General features: G+C 49.5%; 2 protein-coding genes across 2 annotated transcripts; one reads left to right on the top strand and one right to left on the bottom strand.

Moving 5' to 3' along the window:
* Positions 1-2,538: 2,538 nt before the first annotated feature.
* LOC109784427 (uncharacterized) lies at positions 2,539-4,119 on the bottom strand. Its single transcript, XM_020343022.4, has 2 exons — positions 3,986-4,119; positions 2,539-3,317 (listed from the first exon to the last, which is right to left on the bottom strand). Exons 1-2 carry the CDS (start codon positions 4,019-4,021, stop codon positions 2,637-2,639), a joined length of 717 nt encoding a protein of 238 aa, XP_020198611.2. The 5' UTR covers positions 4,022-4,119; the 3' UTR covers positions 2,539-2,636.
* A 624-nt stretch (positions 4,120-4,743) lies between these two features.
* LOC109784424 (mitochondrial outer membrane protein porin 3) lies at positions 4,744-7,188 on the top strand. Its single transcript, XM_020343019.3, has 6 exons — positions 4,744-4,950; positions 5,041-5,108; positions 5,706-5,816; positions 6,008-6,097; positions 6,196-6,404; positions 6,579-7,188. Exons 1-6 carry the CDS (start codon positions 4,908-4,910, stop codon positions 6,883-6,885), a joined length of 828 nt encoding a protein of 275 aa, XP_020198608.1. The 5' UTR covers positions 4,744-4,907; the 3' UTR covers positions 6,886-7,188.
* The last annotated feature ends 2,975 nt before the right edge of the window (positions 7,189-10,163 follow it).

Raw genomic sequence — 10,163 nt, 5'->3', positions numbered from 1 at the left:
TGGCTCGGGGTCGACGGAACCACCTAAAGGCATCAACTAGGGTCTAGGGTGGCTCGGGGTCGACGGAACCACCTAAAGGAATCAACTAGGGTTTTGGTGGCTCGGGGTCGACGGAACCACCTAAACCTATCACCTAGGCTCTAGGGTGGCTCGGGGTCGACGGAACCACCTAAAGGCATCAACTAGGGTTTTGGTGGCTCGGGGTCGACGGAACCACCTAAACCTATCATCTAGGCTCTAGGGTGGCTCGGGGTCGACGGAACCACCTAAAGGCATCAACTAGGGTTTTGGTGGCTCGGGGTCGACGGAACCACCTAAACCTATCATCTAGGCTCTAGGGTGGCTCGGGGTCGACGGAACCACCTAAACCTATCATCTAGGCTCTAGGGTGGCTCGGGGTCGACGGAACCACCTAAAGGCATCAACTAGGGTTTTGGTGGCTCGGGGTCGACGGAACCACCTAAACCTATCATCTAGGCTCTAGGGTGGCTCGGGGTCGACGGAACCACCTAAAGGCATCAACTAGGGTTTTGGTGGCTCGGGGTCGACGGAACCACCTAAACCTATCATCTAGGCTCTAGGGTGGCTCGGGGTCGACGGAACCACCTAAAGGCATCATTTAGGGTCTAGGGTGGCTCGGGGTCGACGGAACCACCTAAAGGCATCAACTAGGGTTTTGGTGGCTCGGGGTCGACGGAACCACCTAAACCTATCATCTAGGGTCTAGGGTGGCTCGGGGTCGACGGAACCACCTAAAGGCATCAACTAGGGTTTTGGTGGCTCGGGGTCGACGGAACCACCTAAACCTATCATCTAGGCTCTAGGGTGGCTCGGGGTCGACGGAACCACCTAAAGGCATCAACTAGGGTTTTGGTGGCTCGGGGTCGACGGAACCACCTAAACCTATCATCTAGGCTCTAGGATGGCTCGGGGTCGACGGAACCACCTAAAGGCATCAACTAGGGTTTTGGTGGCTCGGGGTCGACGGAACCACCTAAACCTATCATCTAGGCTCTAGGGTGGCTCGGGGTCGACGGAACCACCTAAAGGCATCATTTAGGGTCTAGGGTGGCTCGGGGTCGACGGAACCACCTAAAGGCATCATTTAGGGTCTAGGGTGGCCCGGGGTCGACGGAACCACCTAAAGGCATCAACTAGGGTTTTGGTGGCTCGGGGTCGACGGAACCACCTAAACCTATCATCTAGGCTCTAGGGTGGCTCGGGGTCGACGGAACCACCTAAACCTATCATCTAGGCTCTAGGGTGGCTCGGGGTCGACGGAACCACCTAAAGGCATCAACTAGGGTTTTGGTGGCTCGGGGTCGACGGAACCACCTAAACCTATCATCGAGGCTCTAGGGTGGCTCGGGGTCGACGGAAGCACCTAAAGGCATCATTTAGGGTCTAGGGTGGCTCGGGGTCGACGGAACCACCTAAAGGCATCAACTAGGGTTTTGGTGGCTCGGGGTCGACGGAACCACCTAAACCTATCATCTAGGCTCTAGGGTGGCTCGGGGTCGACGGAACCACCTAAAGGCATCAACTAGGGTCTAGGGTGGCTCGGGGTCGACGGAACCACCTAAAGGCATCAACTAGGGTTTTGGTGGCTCGGGGTCGACGGAACCACCTAAACCTATCATCTAGGCTCTAGGGTGGCTCGGGGTCGACGGAACCACCTAAAGGCATCAACTAGGGTTTTGGTGGCTCGGGGTCGACGGAACCACCTAAACCTATCATCTAGGCTCTAGGGTGGCTCGGGGTCGACGGAACCACCTAAAGGCATCAACTAGGGTTTTGGTGGCTCGGGGTCGACGGAACCACCTAAACCTATCGTCTAGGCTCTAGGGTGGCTCGGGGTCGACGGAACCACCTAAAGGCATCATTTAGGGTCTAGGGTGGCTCGGGGTCGACGGAACCACCTAAAGGCATCAACTAGGGTTTTGGTGGCTCGGGGTCGACGGAACCACCTAAACCTATCATCTAGGCTCTAGGGTGGCTCGGGGTCGACGGAACCACCTAAAGGCATCATTTAGGGTCTAGGGTGGCTCGGGGTCGACGGAACCACCTAAAGGCATCATTTAGGGTCTAGGGTGGCTCGGGGTCGACGGAACCACCTAAAGGCATCATTTAGGGTCTAGGGTGGCTCGGGGTGGACGAAACCACCTAAAGGCATCATTTAGGGTCTAGGGTGGCTCGGGGTCGACGGAACCACCTAAAGGCATCATTTAGGGTCTAGGGTGGCTCGGGGTGGACGAAAACACCTAAACCTATCAATTAGGGTTTTGGTGGCTCGGGGTCGAGGAAAACACCTAAAGGCATCACTCTAACATAAGCATTACTTTTGCAAATGCATTTAAGCTTTTAAGCATCACTATAACATAAGTAACACTGGAGTTCAACACATTATAGAATACATATCCATTGTTCACATTGATCACATTACATAGTGGAGTTCAAATGCACAATCCACCTTTTCTCACAAAAGGATGAATAGCATAACTACTAGAGTTACAACCAGAGTTCACAGTTAGTACTAGAACCATACATTACACAACCATAATTCTAAGTTACTAGGTCATTGCACAACCATCATTCCCAAAAGGTCTGCAATGCCCACTAATCTCAAGTCATCTTGTTCAGTTCTGCAAGATGGCCTGGATCCCCTTGATCTTCTCCTTCAGCTTCTCCTCTGCCTTGATGAGCTCAGTAATCTTGAACTCTTGCATCTGCTTCTCTTCATTATGGTTTTCCTTGAGCTTCAGCAGATCAGCAACCTGGAGCTTCAACTCTAGCTTCTCTTGGGTGAGCTTCTCCTCAAACTTTGTGAACTCTGCATTCTTCAACTCCAAATTCATCCTACCCTCACTCAACAATTCCTTCTCTTTCATATTCTTCAACTTCAAGTTTTGGATGACAGTTGCTTGAGCACTTGTCAGGTTGCACAGGAGTTCATACTTTTGTTGAAGCTTCTGTGCAGCTGCATCTTTCTTTGCCATTTCTGCATTCATACCAGCCACCAATTCAGCTCTGCATTGGTGCTGATATGTGACAGCAGACTGCAGATAACTGAAATCCACAACCCTATCCTGCTGAAAGTCCACAAGTTGATGCACATCTTTCACTAACTTGTCATAGTCTGCATCCAGCTTGTTCTTTTCTTCTGTCAACTGATGAATAGTTAGAGCACTTTGAAGATTATCATACACCCTAGCAGACTTGCTCTCTTCAACCATTGACCAAAGCTTCAGCAATGCATTCTCCATTGTTGGGGGCCACTGCTCATCAACCCACTGAACAAACCCACAATTCTGACCTTCCTGGAAAAATTATAAGGGCAAAATTTAGTACAATACAACTACTAAGAGTACTAAGCAATAGTTAGTTCATGGCAGTACCTAATGTTGGCACTGACATTAACTGGATTTGCACAGCCATTTGCTAAGCAACAGGACCACATTGTAAAATAGATTAATGTAATCCTACAATGCATGATCAACTCATATATTTACCAGGCACCAGAGTAACACTCCATTCAACTTAGAAGTTGCTAAGCAGCCATGTGCTAAGCAACAGCAGTTGCTAAGAATTGACCATTAATATAATGAAATCCGCAGGCTCTGTTTATTACTGTTGAGGAGTGGTATATGTTAACATCCAAAACTACTTTGCCCACCTAAATACACTACACTAGCCTGCAGCAACAAACTAGCTAATGAGACTACCTACTGTCAGCAGTAAGCAATTGTTACTAACTGGCTCCACTGAACTTAATATTGAGCAACACTGCATTTGGAAAGAAGTGTAAATAAATAGCATGTGCACACAACAGGAGCATATATTTTCTAATAAATGCATTCCACTGAACTTAATAATGATCATTCCTAACAAATTTAGCATGCACATAACTGAATCACAGGTGGCAAACAAGACTCTGCCACTTTCAATGAACACATCCAGTGCTTAATCACCAAGGCAAGAAAATTACCGGCTCTGCACATGCTAAGAACCTTCTCCCAGTCATTGTTCCTTCAAACGCAACAAGCCTCTCTGACCCATGCTTCTCGCACAACACTATCAGATCTAGCTCAAGACCCTTGTAATCCGGGTCCTCAAGAGAGAAAGGCACCTGCCCAAGCAAAATCCAAGTTACCATCATGTGCAGAGGACGATGACAAATCAAATCAAACGAAATCCTAACAACAAAGACCACCTACACACAAAAATCCCCAAATTTCCTAAACCTAACCCTAACCCTAGCTCTAATGGAGTAACTTACCTGGTTCAGCCCATCGGTGGAGGTTTCGGAGTGCATGTACGGGAGGCTTGAGTTGTCGTCGCTGCTCTCGTCCTCCAGAACCATGGCTGCGGCGGCGTGCTGTGGCGGCCGGCGGTGGCGGGCGCAGGCGACGGCGAGGCAGGAAGAAAGAAAGAAGAAGCGAGCGCGGTCGGGGTCGGGGTCTGGCTCGGTCGCACATAAACGGGCCGAGCCGGCCTCGTCCGAGTCAGCGCAGGCGACGCGCGCACTGGCCAGCGTGGCGCCTGACGGGCGGGCCCAACCGGTCAGTTTCCCTGTCAATACGTATAAACATCACTTTTAGCCTCTTTTGCAACGTCTCGCCTCAAAGTTGGTACTGACACGTAAAAATTACCAATCTTGGTATCAATCTGCTTCCAATGCCCCAATTGTGGTACTTCTGTGCAATTTACTCGACACCAGCACACGAATCATCCAAAATCGCAGAAAAACAAACATTTTGTAAAGTGAAAACGATAGGGGCAAGATCTGCCACGACTCCATTTTAACTGGTCGCCGCAGCCTCCGCCCGACGCTGCCGCTTCCCCGCGATCTCTCTCCCGCTCTCTTCTCCCCACCACCACCCAAGTCGTCGTCTCCGTCGCCGGCCGCCATGGCTCCGGGCCTCTACACCGACATCGGCAAGAAGACCAGAGGTGCCGCCAGTCCCTCTCTCCCCTCCTCTGATTGCCTCTCCGGTGCCGATCTTGATGATGCTGTGATGTGATGTGATGATTTGCACGCAGATCTGCTCTACAGGGACTACTGCACGCACCAGAAGTTCACCCTCACCACATGCACCCCCGAGGGCGTCGTGAGTACCAGTGCCATCCTCTCCCTCGCACTTGTTCCATAGCGATTTCGCAAATTTGTGTCCCGTAGCAGTGTCCCAGTTACGGTCCGCCTCGCATTCCCCACCTTGATCGACTACTTACGGTACAAATGCATGTTAGAATGATGCCCGCCGATCTCTATTTTGTGCCTCTGTACCGCCGTTGCCGACACAGATCGCCGCCGTGCCACTGTGTCGAGCTGTTCTCATTCCGTGTGTGCCTGTTCTGCATGTAGAGTTTTCAGTTTTGGCCATGGAGGGAGACTGTGGACCCTCATGTGTTACAAGGATATTAAATCTTTGTTTAGGGACCGTCTCTTCACTTTCGCAACGAGCTGCCAGAACTTTACCCTTTTCCCTTTCACCTTGACTGGATTGTGCATCTTTTGATTCCTTGACACGAAGCATTTCTTGAGGAAATGTACTCATGATCAGTATATGGTTTAGGTAACCATGTCTCTGGATATGATTTGTGCACTCCATATTGATGGTTTTGGTTTACCTGTATGGTTTCGGTAACCGTGTCTCTGTCTAGTATTTGTGCGCTACTACGTATTAATGATTTTGGTTTACGTACAGGCAATCACAGCTGCAGGAACTAGGAAAAACGAGTCAATCTTTGGCGAGCTTCAGACCCAGCTTAAGAACAAGAACTTGACAGTTGATATCAAAGCAAACTCAGAGTCAGATGTAAGCCGCCTTTGCTCCGACTCTCCCTTTTTCTCTCACATGAATCATGTATAAACATCTGATTGCTTGTTTTCCCTTGATATTATTTCTCACATATTTGGCTTTTCTTTTATGCCTCATAATATTAATTCACAGCAATGTTACAGTTCTTGAGATTTTTTATTCGCTGATGAATATTTCACGTCTTCCAGCTTCTGACAACATTCACAGTTGACGAGTTTGCAACTCCAGGGCTGAAATCAATTCTCAGTTTGGTTGTTCCAGACCAGAGGTCAGGGAAGGTATAATTTTCTTACCACTCCGTTTGCTTAAACTTCTAATCTGCAATATGGTGATCACTGCGATAGGAGATTTAATTTGTATTTTTTTGCCTTGACAGCTTGAACTCCAGTATCTCCATGGATTCGCCGGTGTCAATGCAAGTGTTGGGCTGAACCCCAACCCTATGGTTAACCTTTCTGGTGTATTCGGAAGCAAAGAACTATCAGTTGGTGTTGACGTTTCGTTTGACACGGCAACTAGCAATTTCACCAAGTACAATGCTGCTTTAAGCCTCACGTATCCGGATCTTATTGCTTCACTCCACCTGTAAGTATCTCTATATGTGCAGCTATCATATGTATTACTACTATGTAATTCTTTCAAGATTGATAGGTAATGCTGATTAGCAATCTGATTCCATACTAAGGTGTCAAGTGCGGTGCTTCATTGCTTTATTATAATAGCATTTGCTCTGGTAATGAACTTTCAAATCTCATCCAGGAACAATCACGGTGACACCTTGACTGCGTCTTACTACCACTTAGTAAAGTCACATTCAAGCACTGCTGTTGGAGCAGAGCTGTCCCACAACTTCCCAAGGAACGAGAGCACATTGATATTTGGATCGCAGCACTCATTGGACCCGCACACCAGTGTGAAGGCACGCTTCAACAACTATGGCATGGCCAGTGCCCTTGTCCAGCATGAATGGCGACCCAAGTCACTTGTCACCATCTCCGGCGAGGTTGACACAAAGGCAATTGAGAAGAGCACAAAAGTTGGTCTGTCATTGGTGCTAAAGCCTTGAGATGCACAGCTGGGACCCTATGTTTTGAAAAAAAAAAGTTAAGTTCTGCTGGATTGGAATAACATGGCCCCAGGTCATCTCTTTGCGCTTTCATTTTGATCTTGAATTCCTCCTTTGTCCACATAATCTGTTTCCTAGGCAAATGTTAGCCTTGACGACCTCATTATTTTGATTTGATCATCAGCGCCTGTCAATAATTTCTGGTGGTTAAGACCTACTGTGAATCTTGTCAAATGTGACAGATTGGCGGTTACAGACAGTGTGTTCAATTCATTCCTTGATGCCCTTGTTCCAGTTGATCCATTTGATGTGTGAGTAATTAATCCTCTTGGATGCATGCTTAGTACTAACATTGTTTGAGGAGCTGCGTGTTGTGCTATAGTGGTAACGATTTATTAAGAAGCTAAATAACAAAACCTGGAACAATAGTCTGTCATACTTGGGATGTGGTAACGATTCAAATTTGAGAATTTTTGGACTTCTCTTCTGGGGTTTAGCGATGTGGTTGCTAATGCATGGAATGAGCACACTCATCATACCGACCCCTTTCGGATATTGCACCACAAGTTTCAAGCCAAACTCTTGAGATGGAGTAAGGGCCTATTCTGAAAGGCCAAGATCATGCATCATGCTGCCTTGCTAGTAATTCTTCACCTGGACATGGCTCAAGACTCGAGGCACCTCTCTGTTGAGGAGCTGGAGCTCCGCTCTAGGCTTAAGCGGAGAGTTATTGCCTTCGCAATTCTTGAGAGGGCGAGAAAAAAGCAATGTGCTAGGATTTCCAACCTCAAAGAGGGGGATGCAAACACCAAATTTTTCCACCGCCGGAAGACGCAAGAACCACATACACCGTATCAAGCACACCGGTGGATGGGTCACTGAGCACTCTCAAAAGGAGGCTATTGTCCACAACTATTTCTCCTCGACCATGGGAAAAGGATCCACGGCGACCACAGACTTCAACTGGGAGGGGTTGGACATTTAGGCCCGTGATGATTTGGGCAACCTCGCGGACCCTTTCTCCGAGGAGGAGGTGCGTGAGGCCATCAACCAGATGCCTGGTGACAAGGCGCCCGGACCGGATGGCTTCACCGGGCTTTCCTTCAAGAGTTGTTGGGCCATCATCAGGCATGATATTATGAAGGCCATCTTTTGCTTCGGTAACCTCCGCACGGCCAACCTTCATTGGGTCAACTCCGCCAACATTATACTGCTCCCAAAGAAGGATGGAGCTGAAGAAATCTTCGACTACCGTCCAATTAGTCTGATTCATGCTATTCCCAAGATCATTGCAAAGGTCCTCGCCATCCGTCTTAGCCACCACATGCTCCACCTTGTCTCCAACGCGCAGAGTGCTTTCATCAAGACAAGAAGCATCCATGACAATTTCATGTATGTGAGGAATCTTGCGCGGAGGCTCCACAAGTGCAAAACCCCTTCGCTTCTCTTCAAGTTGGACATTCGAAGGCATTTGATTCAGTCAAGTGGGAGTATATCATTGACCTCCTCCGCCGTAGGGGGTTCCCGAGCATTTTTCGAGATTGGATCACCGCCCTACTTTGCTCCTCATCCTCGCGGATTCTTCTTAACGGCGTCGCTGGCAGCCCCATCATCCATGGCCAGGGTCTCCGGCAGGGGGACCCTATATCCCCCTTGCTATTTGTGGTCGCGGTCGACCCACTCCAAAGAATTCTAGAGATGGCGGCAACTAGAGGGCTATTTCATAAAATCCGTGGCCGTGGGGTTCTTTTACGAACCTCCCTTTATGCGGACGACGCGGCGGTCTTCATGGCACCCATCAAGCACGATATTGACAACCTCTCCAACATCCTTTGTCTTTTTGGCGATGTCACCGGTCTAGCCACCAACTTTCACAAGAGCTCGGTCACCCCAATCCGTTGTGGGCACATCAACCTGTCGGACATCCTTCAAAACCTTCCGGCGGCGCGCGGATCCTTCCCCATGAATTACTTAGGCCTCCCGCTCTCTGTGTGGCGGCTCAGGAAGGTGGACTTTCAGTTCCTGGAGGATAAGGCGGCGGCAAAGTTGGTCCCTTGGGACGGGCAAAACATCACGTCTATGGGACGCACCGCCTTGGTCAAGTCGGTGCTTCCCTCCCAAGCCATATACTTCATCACTACGCTCGTCGTCCCCACAAGCACCCTCAAAAATCTCAACAAGCTTGAGCGAGCGTTCCTTTGGGAGGGAACAGACAAGACCACCGGGGCCAAATGCAAGGTTAACTGGGACACCATTTGCCGCCCAATTGCCAATGGGAGTCTTGGAGTGCTAAACACGGAGAAATTTGCTAGGGCACTAAGGCTTCGTTGGATTTGGTTTGAGTGGAAGGAGCCAAATAAGATGTGGGTCGGCATGGGTAACCTGTGCGATAACGCAGACTACAACTTCTTCTATGCCTCCTCAACTATTATCGTGGGAAATGGCGCGCGCACCCCCTTTTGGGACTCTCCGTGGGTGCACAACCGCAAACCCATGGATTTGGCCCCTCTCATCTATGCGGCGTCAACGAGGAAGAATTGGAAGGTGCGGGAAGCACTAAAGGATGGCGCTTGGGTTAAAAAGATCAAGATGACGTCCGATTTTTCTATAGAGCACTTCAGACAATTTCTCGAGCTTTGGGCCACCATCCGGGATTTTCACCTACAGGAGGATATTGACGACGACATTGTTTGGAAGCATTCTACTAGTGGCCTCTACACGGCGGAGTCCGCCTACAAAGCGCAGTTTCTCGGCCTCATTCGCTCTCCCTTGGAGCATGCAGTATGGAAAATCTGGGCTCCACCCAAGGTCAAGTTCTTTGCTTGGCTGGCCATCCAAAATAGAGTCTGGACTGCGGATCGATTGGCCAAGCGCGGTTGGCCTAACTGTGGCTCATGCCCCTTATGCATGCGTGAGAATGAATCGGTTGACCATCTCTTCTTCAAATGTAGTTTCACCATTCGCCTATGGGGCTTGGTCAAGGCGTGGCTGCAACTCATTCACATTGACACCTCTACTTGGCCCCTGAGGCATTCCACCTTAGACTGGTGGCTTGGGTTGACTGATGCTTCCGTCCCCAACCGGAAGGCCATGGCCTCGCTCACCATGCTCACTACATGGACGATCTGGAACGAGCGAAACGCCCGTGTATTTCGCAACATGGTCGATCCGCCTACGGTTCTTCTCGACAACATCAAAAGGGAGGCATCATTTTGGGTCGCCGCCGGAGCTAAGAAACTAGGGTCCATTATGCCGGGAAAGTGATTCTTCCGTGTATT

Source organism: Aegilops tauschii, chromosome 3 (genome assembly GCF_002575655.3).
Source record: "Aegilops tauschii subsp. strangulata cultivar AL8/78 chromosome 3, Aet v6.0, whole genome shotgun sequence".
Classification (NCBI taxonomy): domain Eukaryota; kingdom Viridiplantae; phylum Streptophyta; class Magnoliopsida; order Poales; family Poaceae; genus Aegilops; species Aegilops tauschii.
The sequence above is the reverse complement of the archived record's forward strand: the minus strand, read 5'-3'. Positions and strand labels throughout refer to the sequence as shown.